We start from the raw sequence: 13,619 nt of genomic DNA on the forward strand, positions 1-13,619 counted from the left end.
CTAAATGTTATTTCAGCACGATACCTTCTCAAAATAAGTACCGGATATTTATCTTGATTTGAAATCAAAAATCCTTTAGATATTAGTTATTTAAAAAGTGAAACTTACCTTACAATGAATTTTTTTTGTCTTGATTGGAATTTAAGTTTCGTTAAAATTGTCCAAAAATTATTCAAAAATATTTCGTTTAACAAATAAATTTTCATTTAATTAGCAGCGAACCCGAACGAGAACCATCCCCCTATAATTTTAACCGGTATTCTGCATTAAAAAAACTAACTTTTTATAGACCTAAACCAGCGTAGTATAACTCCACACCATTTCTGTTAAGAGCGGCTTTCGGAATACCCCTCCGGCCCTCCACCTCGAAAACTATATTACATACTATAAAAATTGTAAATTTTTACGACTTGTCCCAGCGTATTATAAACACCCAACCTCCCTATGTTAAGAACGGCTTTCGAGGTTGGGGTGGTGATGTTTATTCCGAAAGCCGTTCTTAACATGATGTGGTTGGGGGTGTTTATACTACGCTGGGGAAGGTCGTAAAAATACCATAAAAATTATAGGGGATGACTCGTTCAGATCCGCCGAATTAGCTTCATACTGGCATAAAAAAATTTTAATTAAAAAGAAACAAAAAACTTTCATTTCGCGTTTTCCGTTAACTGCTCGGATGATTCCGATAATAACACAGTCCTTATACTGTATAAATATCTAAAAGTTTCTGCAAACCGATAGAAAATGAATTGTTATATGCGTTTAGTAAAAATTGTTGTATATTTGTTTATTTTCGATTTACCAACTGTTAATCATATTACACTTTTTGCCGACGGGTCCATTCTCTGCTACCCCCCCCCCCATCCCATCCTTGTACAAACACAGTTCTTATTTAGAATTCAAATCGATTAAAAAAAAAAAAAAAATACCGAAAAATCTTTAACACACTCGTCACGGACCGAAAATGTCATATTCCAAAAATTACGTAAATTGATCCAATAGTTTTATTTTGGTGAAAGTGCACTGGGGGACCATCCCGAAGACGATCAATGCACGGTTGCCGCACTGGTTGTTCAATCTGCAAAGGGTGTTTATTCCGAAAGCCGTTCTTAACATGGGGAGGTTGGGGGTGTTTATTCCGAAAGGCATTTTCTCATTTTCAACCTCCTCGTAATCAACTTTTTAAAGGTAAATCTTCGGGTGGTCCCCCAGTGCACTTTCACCTTTATTTTTAAATAAGAAAATCAAATTTATAAGTAAGCAAAAAGGGACTGTCTCGCGTCGCCATCTTAAAAAACAACGGCAGATAAATTCAACAATACAAACTTGTGAAATTAGCCTTATAATCCTACCGATTTCACATTAATCGCTTTAAATCGATTTTCGTGGTTAAAAAATATTACTTGATCAATTTACGTGATTTTTGGAATATATTTTGCGTGACGTAACCGATATGTACATAAATTTTTCAGTAGTTTTTTTTTTTTTTTTTTTAATTAGAATTCTTATTTAGCCTTGAACCTGACCTTATGTCTAAATTTGAAACAGGTAAATGGTCGTCATATGGGAACCATATTCCAACGCGCCCCTGCCGCATGAAAAGACCCTTCATTTTAGTGTTTGCTTCTGAAAAATACCATAGCATCTTCAAGCTTGTTTCTGGCTTGTTTAATATTGTTTAGCAACTCTTTTTTTTTTTCTTCTCGTTTTTCGCATATTTTCAGCGAAACATCTTTTCCCCTTGTGGCAATTTCGTTACCGTAATAACAATGATGCCAGGAGGGGGTGCTGTTGCTGTACTGGTGTAGATCTAACTACTTACCGGCGTGCAAAACCTACCTACCACCCCTCCGTTTTCTCTATTGTCTATACCTACATCATAAATGATGCATAGTACCTGCTTGAGGTATCTAACTTTGGTAGTTCTCCCCAGTTCTTGCTGGAAAGAAGCGATACCATTTGTAAGAATCCGCAATCCATGTTGCCATTCACGTTTCGGGGTTGTACCTGTTGTCGTCGGAGTGTGAGTCTCTTGAAGAATATTTTGGCACTTTTTTTTTTTTTTTCTTAAATTCAAAAATTTTTTTTATGTTCCTGGAATTAGAACTTTAGAAGTTCATACATGGCATGTGAGAGTATTTTGCAGCCGCTTCTTTTAATATTACCCCCCCCCCCCGAAAATTTCGCTTACTTTCTGCATATATGTCCTGTCAGGATTAATATTAAAATCAAAATATGAGTATTTTAGAGTAGTCAACAAAAGGAATGAAAAAGATGCAAATAAATGTTACCAAAGGCAAGATAGGCTGCTCTCTTATGAGTGTTTTTTGTATTTTAACTTATTTGAAAGCGTTTATTTACTTCGAAACAAAGGCTAAGTGAGGAGGGAATGGCGGCTTTGTTACCATTTTTAAACCCTCGATAATCGTTCCAAGAACAATACTAGTAGAAATCCATTCAATGTCACCAATCGTGCGAAAATTTTTTTTTTACAAATGTTTTTGTATGGTTTTTTGAGCTATTAGAATTCAGATGGTTGTAACGAAACCGCTATATTTTTTTTTTTTTTAAACGACAGACTTGCCAACGTTTATTTCAAAGTTGGTACTAATGCAGAGAGTGATCCGGACGTAAATAATAACGTTATTATTTAAAAAGCCATTCTTAACATGGGGAGGGTGTTCTGTGCCTATTCTATACTTCAACCTTACAACTGAATAAAAAAAAACTTTAATTAAACTTGGAAATACGATTTAAAAAAAATAACGCGGATCACTCTCTGCACTAGCACCTCAAAGTTAAATGCTTACTAAGTTAAAACAGAGTAACGTATTTTGCCTTTGGTAACATTTATTTGTATTTTTGTTCACCTCTTCTGCCCTTTGAGTGTCATTGTCAATGAGTCTTTGCTTATTTAAATGTCTATTCATTGAAAGTTAACAATTTAGACACATTAAAAAACGATTTTGGTCTATGCTGTTTTGGGTCGTTATAATAACGTTTCAGCCGATGTAACTTTTAATCCTCGGAGATTTTCGGGAACCGGTATGTAATTTCAAACTGAAGCCTTTCAAGTTTGAAAAGATTCGCCGTCAGATTACATCGGCCGAAAGTCAAAATGAGAATAATAGCCAGAAATATAAATGAACTCTTATCTTGGTAACTTATGCAGAGAAGGTACTATGCTGAAATGTTTAGAAATCCATTCTTAACACGTGTTTTTTGTAACTATTCTATATTTTCACCTAACAATTTGATGAACAAGATACTGTGAAAATTGAGTATATACACTTTTATGGTGTTTCTTGTAAATATTTTCAAGAGTAATGTTTTTCCAGTTATAGCAGGATAGACAATAATATAATAGTACAATACCAACTATATATTACATTTGTCTGATTCTCAATGATATTCGGAGCGTATATAATGTGTGTGTGTGTGTGTGTGTATATAAGTTCAATTCACAATTTTTGAAAACGCATGTTCTCTTATTTTCTCAGTATGTTACAGATTTGTCTCATTAGCAATCTTCAACAAACAGTATAAATGTTATCACTGTATATATTTCTTTTAATGTAGCAAATTCTTCAGACAATTCCATGGAGAAAACAAATATAATCTTTACAGGTAACAAACTGTCAAAATCGTCCGTTTAATGTCGAGGGTATTCCCGTTGTTAGTCAGGTCTCCGTTTTTATTTTGAACTTATATAGCACGGTACCTTCTCTGCATAAGTATCCTTATCTTAAATTCTGAAATTAAACTTTTCTTACTGTAAAAGAATTGTCGGCTAAATAATTTTCTTTAAACGTGTAACAATTAGATTTTATTAAAAGTACATTATGATAAAAGAATGCAGTTTTTTTTTTTTTTTTTTTTTTTAACCTGGTTAAGTCGACTGACAACAGAATTCCATTTTTGGAATAATTCATTTTACATGTCTGAATTTGAGATAATTTGAATTATTCAGACTACTGTTCTCAACTTGAGTTATTGTCTCATAACGTTTCGGCCGATGTAACCTTCAAATGTATAGCAAGAATCGTGACATAACGAATAAAGTACCAAGTAAAATTTATTTGTGAAAGTTCAATCCTCATTGCGGGCGGTACTCGGAATACAATTGCGAATTACTTAGGACGGAATAAGAGCATGCTACCCCGTGGATTAAATAAAGGGTTCGGTTCGAAATTCTGTGCATATTCTCTTGTTCAACAAGATACATCCGAAGAAGGTCGGAGGTTACATCTGGCGAAACGTTGAGAACACTCGAGATGAGAACAATTGTCCGTATAGGAAAAATACAATTTTCATTTAAAAATAGCTGTAATCGGATTTTAAGTGAAAACCGTTAAAAAAAAAAAAAAAAAAAAAAAAAATGGTTGTGGAAATTGATACCGTACAAACGAGATTGATTTTGATAAGATTCTAAATTGAAAATAAAAATTTAGTTGCATTTAAGTTTGTACTATTTTCTAAAATTAAAATTAATGATTACCTTAAATATGTATTTTTATATTCGACTTAACCGAATTATTAATGTTGGGTGAATTTCAAGCTATTTAACTTAAAATCTTAAGGCGTTACTCAACTTAGTTTGCAAACGTTTTAAATGTTTCGATCCTGTTATTTGTTTTTATAATATAAACGAAAACGTTGATTTGTTAATTCTTTTGGAATTAAACTTTTTGGTGCTTAAAGTAGTAATATCTAAAAAAAAAAAAAAAATTACGAAAATTAATCGATTAGAACTGCTATTTTGTTTTAGCAAATCTACCATTAAATTATCATAAATGGAGATAAGTATGTCCCCTCTATTCGCAATATTCAAGATATCTATATATTAGGTACCCCCCCCCCCGCTTTTTTTCTTTCGTAAAAAATTTACCCTTTAACTATAATTTTCTATTTAATAAATTTTCGTAACTTTTGGATATATTGCTATTTTCGACAATACGATTAAGTACTATATTTGCTTAAAACCACATTAAATTAAAACAAAAAACTAGACTCTTAACCAGCGCCAAACTTTTTTTTTTTTTTTTTTTGAAAGTGTTTAGATCTTAGTTGGAACCGTAACGTTGCAAAGATATCTAAAAACAAACGAGGTTGTTGTTGGTCCTCTTGAGCCTGCCTCCCTCATTGGCCATTACTTATCACTGTCCTAAGTTGTATAGGTCTATTAATCTGGTATTCAAGGTTAAAAATATTCGAAGATAAAAACTATGTGAATTAGTAACATATTACTAAATTTAAGTTCATAAAGCATTGTTTCCTTGAGCCATTTTTGTATCGGGTTGACAGTTCTTACGGTTTTTAACTTTTAAATTCAGATGAACCTACCTCTGCCCCAAAATTTAATTAGCAAACTAAACAGCATCAGAATCAAACTTTTGCCAAAGCAAAACGTCTTTTATGCCAGTAACGTAAAAATCTTGTTTTGCTGGCAATAGTCGCTGAAGGCGTTTTTAATATCGCTTAGGGTTTATTTTTATTTTATTGTTTTATATTTATTTTTATTTATTTATTTATTTTTTTTAAGCATTTGTTATGCAAAAAGTTGTCGAGATGCTTGAAAAAGTGATAGTCATTGAGAGGTCTGGAGAGTATGGCGGATGAGACAATTTCGTAGCCCAATTCGTTCAACTTCTGCAGGATCGGTTTAGCAACGTGCGGTTGGGCATTGTGGAGAATTTGGCCTTTTCTGGTGACTAATGCTGGGTGTTGAAGTTTCTGATCCATTTCATCCATTTTTTGACAGTATTTCACCGCCTAATGGTTTTGGTTGCATTTAAAAAAAAAAAAAAAAACTAATGTAGGAGACCAATCGCAGAGCACCGAACAGTCGGCATGACTTTCTTTAGGCGCAACTTCGAAAAGTGTCGGAACTTTTTCTGTGTCAAACCACTGAGCTGGGCGTTGCAGGTTGCTGTAAAGAACACTCTTTTCATCACAAGTCACAACCCGGTCGAGAAATGGGGTTTTGTCGCTCTTTTTACATAAAAGGGGAGATGACACTTCATAACAGCGTTTCTTTTGGTTGTTAAGTTCATGAGGCACCCATTTTATCAAGTTTTTTGTCTTTCTAATCTCAAGTGGTTAGAAATCGTCGTATACGTTACGTCTAATTTAGAAACAAGTTTTTGAACAGTTGTGAGGGATTGGCTTAAGACTCTTAATTGATCGTTGTAAACATCCGATAGTTGACCACTATGCTCATCTTCAAGACTCGTTGCCGCCACAAAATTTCTTAAACCACCATTGTGCTTTGCATTCAGTAATGGTTCCTGTGTCAAACGCTTCGTTGATATTCTGAGCTTTCATATATCAGCAGTTTTTGGCCTAGATTGAAATTAGAAATCCCCCCCCCCTCATCTTGTAGTCAACGTTCTGAAAAACATTGTTTTTAAACGGTTAGATCGAACGAAAATGGCACTTTAACATCATAAAGATATAACGAAAACTTATTTGAAAATACATCATTTGAAATCAAAATTTAAAATTCCGTAAGAACTTGTTAAATTGATCCATTTACTTTAATCACACAAAATACATATTAAAATATACTTTAGTTCTGGATTGAGCTATGTTTGAAAAATTTGTATTCTAATTATTGTAATTTATGATTAAGAAATCGCTCGGTTGTCTCTCCCCGGTTATAATCATTCTGATATTTCGTAAGATTTTGGATAAGAACAAAGTGTAGTATCTGTTCTGCTGCTATACTTATTTATTTATTTTTTTTATTTATTTATTTATTTTTTTTTTTTTCAATCCAGAGTGCCCCTTAATCGGAAGCTGGATTTTCACCACATTAAAAAAACAAAACAAGAAAAAAAACGACCTTGTTTCTAACTTTGCTCTCGTGGGTTCAGTTCCGATTTTGAAGTTCTAGTGTATTACAAAAGAATAGTAGCCCATAGGGTCACCCACTGAGTCGTGGTTAAATTGTCTAAATAAGGAAACGTGAGTCTGCAAAAACATTAGTTTAATAGATGCCGACAAAATTCGAAGTAATCCCTTCCCGCTCTTTTTCTCCAATGGGTTAAATAGCATTGCGACTAATAGTGATATTGGTTTGTTCAAATGTATAAATTTAACAATCGGTAAACACGTGAAAATTAGGTAAGTGTAGAAGTAAATTTTCTAGCGTTTGGTAACAGTTATTTTTGTTTTTTTCCTCCCCTACACAAACATCCGTTTGAGTGGCTTTTTATTTTTTGTCTGAGTAAATAATTTTTAATGATATTTTGAAAGTTAAATAAAACTAATTCTGATTTTCTTTTTCATAGCATTATTGGATAATATAAGCTTGCAAAATTTCACGGGGACGAATTTTCGATTATGATTGGTTGGCATAAAAAGTACTGTCATTTTAGTTTTAGCTTTTTAAAACTGTACAGGTCGGTAAATCTATAACTAAATTTTACTGCGTTTTTAATATAAGTGATCTCTTTTTTTTTTTTTTTTACCGAGTGTGTAAATACTTGCTTAAAACTTGATTTTAAAACCTTGGTATGGAGCGCTTTTATTTTTATTTCAATAAAAATACAAGGAGGGGGTGTATTGTACAGGTCCACCCTATTTTTTGTGTTAACAGCCTTAAAAAAATATCAAGAAATAATATTTAACAGTGAAACTTTTTCAAAGCAAATCTTAAAAAAAAAAAAAAAGCCTCCTCCTCAGTGTTTGAAGTGCTTCTACGTGTTTTAAAAATGTTTAGAACTTATAATACCCCTCTTCCCCACCTGTCACCAAACTTGAAAAAATGCTAACGATTATATGTCCTGTTTACCGCTACGTGACCAAGAAGTGGGTGCTTATATTTGTAGAGGAAAGGGATTACCCCATTCTAAAATTAAAAAAAAAAAAAATTTCTTTAATATTTTTTAAAGGCCGTTGAAACGTATTGGCTAAAAAATAAAGTAGTTTTGATTTCTTAGGTACGTGTGATCCCTCCTCCCCCTTGTTTTCTTTCTTAGGGTCATTTTCATGTGAATTTCTAAAATTCACCAAAAATCAGGAAATCGTCCAATTTTAATGAAAATTTCAGTATTTATCAAATAATCACAATGTAATGAACGCATTATTTTTATTTGAATCTTGATGGAAATGCATTTTCTTTAAACAAACATCTTTTACTAAAGTTATGGTTTTCAGTAATAAAATTTTTATGAAAATACAGCATCGTAAATTGTAACAATGGAAAAAAAAATTCTCGGACTAACAATATAATACTGAATTAAGCAGTGTTTATTTAATGTTTCCACGCAATAAATATATGTGTGTGCAAACTTTATTACATTTTTAGCGTAAGTGTAAGATTCTAATATTTTCCTTGCATGTATAATTAAAAAAAAAAAAAAATTGACAGCAGGTACATAGAAATTTAATTAAATTAAAAGATGTATAAAAATTATACAGACATTCACGATGGGTATGCACGGCTGGACGGAAAAGAACACCAGTCGGTTTGGCACCCCCTCCCTCCCTTCAACCACCCGACGTCATTTTCAGATAACCTTTTGACTTACTGACATTTTGGGCTTCCGTAGAACTCCTGGTAGATCCAATTTTTGTTTTGATTGTGCGAAGTCAGAATCTCTCGCTTTTGGGGGGTTAATTAAGCCTTATATATAAATTCAATATCTTAAGACTTTACTAATTATCTTTTCAAGGGATTTTTACAATGAATTTATTTAACTTTAAAAGTTTAGCTGGGCGGACCCGTACGAGAGTGCCCGCCCCTTAAAACTACGTGTTTTTCACCTGAAGCCCCCCCCCCCCCCGACGATTATCAGATTAGACTTGAATATCATAACAGGAAAAAAAAATTAAGGGCGTTCACTTTCTCGTTATAACGTTCTAATCACGTGACGCGTCGGTAAAGAAATGGACAGTAAAGTCAGGTAGTTATGAAGTAGAACGTTATAACGAAAGTCATTAAATTTTTTAACGTCTTCACCACCCCAAAGTGCAATCTATTTTCGAGGGAGTAAACTTCGATGAAGTGTAATGATAAAAAGCGCACAGTACGTAGTGGCGTACTGTGCCGTACTGCCGTACTAACTTTTCGAAAAAAACAAAAAAACCGTAAACCTGTTTTCAGTTTTACTTTTCCTGCATTTACGTACGTTTTTTCGTTCATTGTTTTCTACCTAAACGTTATATTCCAATTATTTGAAGGATGTTGCTATAAAAGTTGTACAATTTAAATGCCAACCCTAAAAAGATCCTGCGTGTTCAAACTTGTCGCCGTGAATATAATTTTTTTTTTTCATACTTCGCTTCTAAAGTGCACGAATTTGTTAATTGTAGAAAAAAAAACAGGTATATTCGTTTCAAATGTCTTTTATGTATCTTACATTCGCCATTTAATCTACGTTTCATTGTTCTTCGTATGCATATCTTTTGCAGCTTGTAAAGATATGTAATTCTTGCGGCTCCAAAACGCACCTGCACGAAGGTTTCTCATTTTTAATCCTCAATGTTAACCATATTAAGTCATGCATTAAATTGTTTGTAAAATCTCCCCCCCCCCCACACACACTCTTTACATATTTAAGCCTTTTAAAAGATGAGTAAATATTTCATGAAGTAAAAAAAATATTTTAGAATAATCCAAAAACGGTGGAACAATAACATTTTACGTTTCTGAATTTTTTGAGATGAGGATAGGTTATTCCTATTTGGATTTTTCGGACTACTGTTCTCATCTTGAGTGATTTACATCGACCGAAACGTGAAAAATCACTCAAGATGAGAACAAGTCTTGTGAATCCAAATACGAAAAACATTTTATTTATGCAAAATTATTTAAGTATAATACGAATTTATCTGACACCGTTTGCTGGCGACTTCGAGTCTCCGATTCCTTCGCATCATCTACATTTAATAAGATATAAATATAGCACTAAGATTTAGAAAAGAAAAAATCAATTTATTAAAGCATTTATTAAAAAAAAAAAAAAAAAAACTTGAATGATAGCGCCTATTTACTTGTCTACCTACGAGAGCAATTCGACACAATTTGTTTTAATGTAAAGAAAATATAGCTATAAAAAAAAAAACAAAAAAAACTCTGGATTGGAACAAAATAGAAATTTTCTCAGTCTAGAGTGATTTCTCACTCACTCACTGAAGACTAAATTAGATTAAGTGCAACATAAGAACAGATACTACACTTTCTTCATAGCCCCAAAGACGTTAAATCAATCCGGGTTTCTTAAAAAAAAAGTGCCACAGCTTAAAATTTTTAAATGAAAATGACTTTAATTTTTAGCCTGGGGTTTCTATTCAAATGTTACATAAAATGAAGAGGTCTAAAACAAATTGTTGATCAAAATGCCACAAGAATTACACGACAAAAAATGTTTCTCGAGGATAATATAATTTCTAATTGTTTAAAAATTATTTAATAAAAATAATTATTTTCTAATATTGTTTCATTTTAATTTTGTAATTCTTTTACAATAATTACGTCATTTTCAATAGCCAATCAAATTACTTACTTAAACACGGTGTATTCCCAAATATCTCCCAGTATTTTCCTCATATTTTTCTTTAAACTGCAAGAGGTCTTTTAAATAGGATTTTTAAAATTGATTTTATTTTTATATTAATAAATGTATTTTATCAGTTACGTACAGGCGAGAAACTCGGACATGCCAAATATCATGTCTGATAGTTTGCTGCAAAAATTAACTTAAAAAACAAAAGCATTCAATTGTAATGTCCCACCACTCCACCAGTCTTTGGTCTTCTGGTTCACGTTTGTACTTAAAAAAAAAAAAAAATAAACAAAAGTGTTAAAAAGTTAAAAGAATTAAAAAAAAAAAAAAAAAAAAAAAAAAGGTCGTGTCTATTTTCAATATGAGGCTCGGTAAAAAAAAAAAAGCTAAGAAATTCTATACTATTAATACTATGAAACCTTTCACTCCCACTTACTATTAAGAACACGAGTAACCATGCTTATTGCCTTTTAAAGTATTTTCAGTCCCACGTGGTTTGTGTTCGAAACAAAACGTTCTATTTAGAAATTTACAGTGCATATAAATTCTAACAATTTTAATTCTATTTGATTTCATCTTTAATAACTACCCCCTTTTTTTTTCTTAAATTATAATAATAAAAAAGGATCTAATTTCTTTGGGTGGGGTAGTATCGTTCTCGCTGGTTAAAAAAACAAAAAAAAAACGTGGGTGACGAGTCGAGTCGGTGCTTGCTTTGAGAAATTCTGATTAAAAAAAAAAAAAAATTTTTTATTGAAAGCGACATGACAAATACACTTCGGAAATAATTTTACAATCATTTGTAGGCTCTTTAATGTCTTCGGTTATATTGAAGCGATTAGCTCCAAAAATGTCTGCCAAATTCTTTCGACTAGCGTTGTCTCCAGCAGTTAACTGTATATTAATTTGTCCGATTTCTGCGGATTTTTTTTTCCTCCCCAATAATAAAATGCCTTAAAATTATTGAGTTTCCACCTTAACATTTTCCTGTTCTTGCCTACATTTGGTCATATAAGAAATTTTTTTTTTTTTTTTAACGACCCCCCCCCCCCATGTAAACACAGAATTTTTGTTTGAGGAGAGGTGATCAACTGTGGGTGCTTATTTATTTTAAATTGTGTTCATAAACGTTACTTTCGTTTTCAAAGTAGTAAAAGGATTTTTGGAGGGTGGAAAGATTTTTTTAAGTCAATTTGTCTGCCCTTGTTGATCCTACATTCCCGATCATTTGTAATTAAGATGGCGCACTAATCCTTCAATAAAATGTCATAAATTTGATTTTTCTTAAATTAAACAAAGAAACTACTTGATCGATTTACGTGATTTCTGGAATATGACATCTTCGTGCGACGACAGATACGTACATCATAAAGATTTTTTTTTCTTGAAAAAAACTTTCATTACAGGCCCAAATGTAGACAAACACCCGTTTTCCGTTACAATGGCGACTTTTATAGATTTTCAGATATGTTGAAAGCGAACATCGCATTTAAATTTTCTGCAATGTAATGCTTTATAAGTGGTGGCTATTGTTGTATGCACATGCGACAAAAATATGCGCGCACTTGTGTGTACAACATTAGCCACCACTTATAACAAAGAATTAGATTGCATAATATCCGAAAAGCTACTTTGTGGAAAATTTAAACAAGATATTCGTTTTCAGCATACCCAAAACCCATATAAGTCATTTTAAAAGAATATTAGGTGGGAACTAAGTGAAGATTGTCATCTGGACTTAGAATTGAAGAATTTTGTAAGAAACTTAATCAAATTGTTCTATTAAAACATTTAATACCGTATACTAATTTACCCCGTTACTACTTGAAAATTGATCCGAAATTAGTCCTTTCAGAAGCAAACTGCTTCAATATAACCTATTTTCTATTGTTTCGTTCTTGAAACTATAAAAAAATCTTGTTTCTTGCCACGTTGACATCCATGTCTACTTCTCTGGTACCAATTTTCAAGAATTCTGGCGAAAGAACTGACCCATTAAATTATCGCTCCATTACCTCCTCCCAATTTTCGCAAAAATATTTGAGTCCATAATTAATCAAGCTCTAGTCCATCACCTTACAGATGCAAAACTTCTGACCGACCAACAATATGGATTTAGGCAACCCCGTTCCATAGCAGATATACTAACTGTAATCTCTGAACGTATATACCGTTCACTGGACAAAGCAGGGGAGGGTAGAGCAGTAGCTCTAGATATATCTAAGGCTTTTGAAAGTGTATGGCATGAAGGTCTTCTCAGGAAAATTAGATCATACGGTATCACTGGCAGAATACTTAACATAATTAAATCCTTAGATAAGAGAAAAATCCAGGTGGTCCTCGACGGTCATACATCTAAACAATGATATAAATGCGGGAGTGCCTCAAGGGTCTATTCTTGGACCTTTATTGTTCCTGATATTCATAAATGACCTCCCCGATAAAATTGCCTCTTGAGATGGGTATATATGTTGATGACAGCACGCTCTATAACAGGCACGACAAGAAAATACATGACCACATATCTAAAGAAATGACAGAAACACCAGAGGATGACCTCCAATTGGTAGTGGAATGGGGACAAAAATAGATGGTCACAACTGCCAAGACTAAACTTGTTTCCTTCAATAATTACAAGAAACCTTCTCTCCCACCAATAGCAATGGCCAAAGATTCATTATCTGAAAGTACTTTTAAACTCTTCGGCTTAACGTTCATAGGAAACATGAGTTGGAACAATTACATTGAGAGCATTGCTAGGACTGCTGCAAGGAATGTAGGCTCTTCCTACCGTGCTAGAAAGCTACTAACGCCCGAAAGTATCCTGTATCTTTATAAGGCCACCATTCACCCATGTATGGAGTATTGTTATATTTGGGCTGGTGCATCTGCTGCTGGTCTCTTGCTCCTAGACAAGGCCCAAAAGAGTCTCCAACTTGATAGGTCCTGAACTGTCATCTAAGCTTCAGCCTTTGTCCCACTGACGAAATGTTGCATCCTTCTGCCTGTTCTACAAGTATTTTAATTATGAATGCTCCAAACTGCAAGCACTTGTGCTCCCACAACGTAAATACTCTCAACAAACCAGACGAGCAGCTAAGTCCCACC

At 33.0% G+C, this 13,619-nt stretch overlaps 1 protein-coding gene across 6 annotated transcripts in view; it reads left to right on the forward strand.

Annotated features, from left to right (window-relative positions):
• LOC145247539 (uncharacterized) overlaps positions 1 to 13,619 on the forward strand; it is a 122,671-nt gene that overhangs the window by 19,509 nt on the left and 89,543 nt on the right. The window contains exon 1 of one of the 6 annotated variants that reach the window (XM_080109373.1): positions 1,869 to 2,023. The exons of 3 other annotated variants lie outside the window; for them this stretch is intronic. Coding sequence is in view for 1 of the 3 variants with exons in the window: in XM_080109370.1 (XP_079965496.1) it covers positions 1,979 to 2,023 (45 nt within the window). In the remaining 2 variants the exon portion in view is untranslated. Of the gene's footprint in view, positions 1 to 1,868; positions 2,024 to 8,804; positions 9,131 to 13,619 lie in introns of those variants that run through there. 2 more of the 6 variants (XM_080109370.1, XM_080109374.1) reach the window with 2 other exon arrangements.

This window comes from Euprymna scolopes, chromosome 25 (genome assembly GCF_053919585.1).
Source record: "Euprymna scolopes isolate OS-2025 chromosome 25, ASM5391958v1, whole genome shotgun sequence".
Lineage (NCBI taxonomy): Eukaryota > Metazoa > Mollusca > Cephalopoda > Sepiida > Sepiolidae > Euprymna > Euprymna scolopes.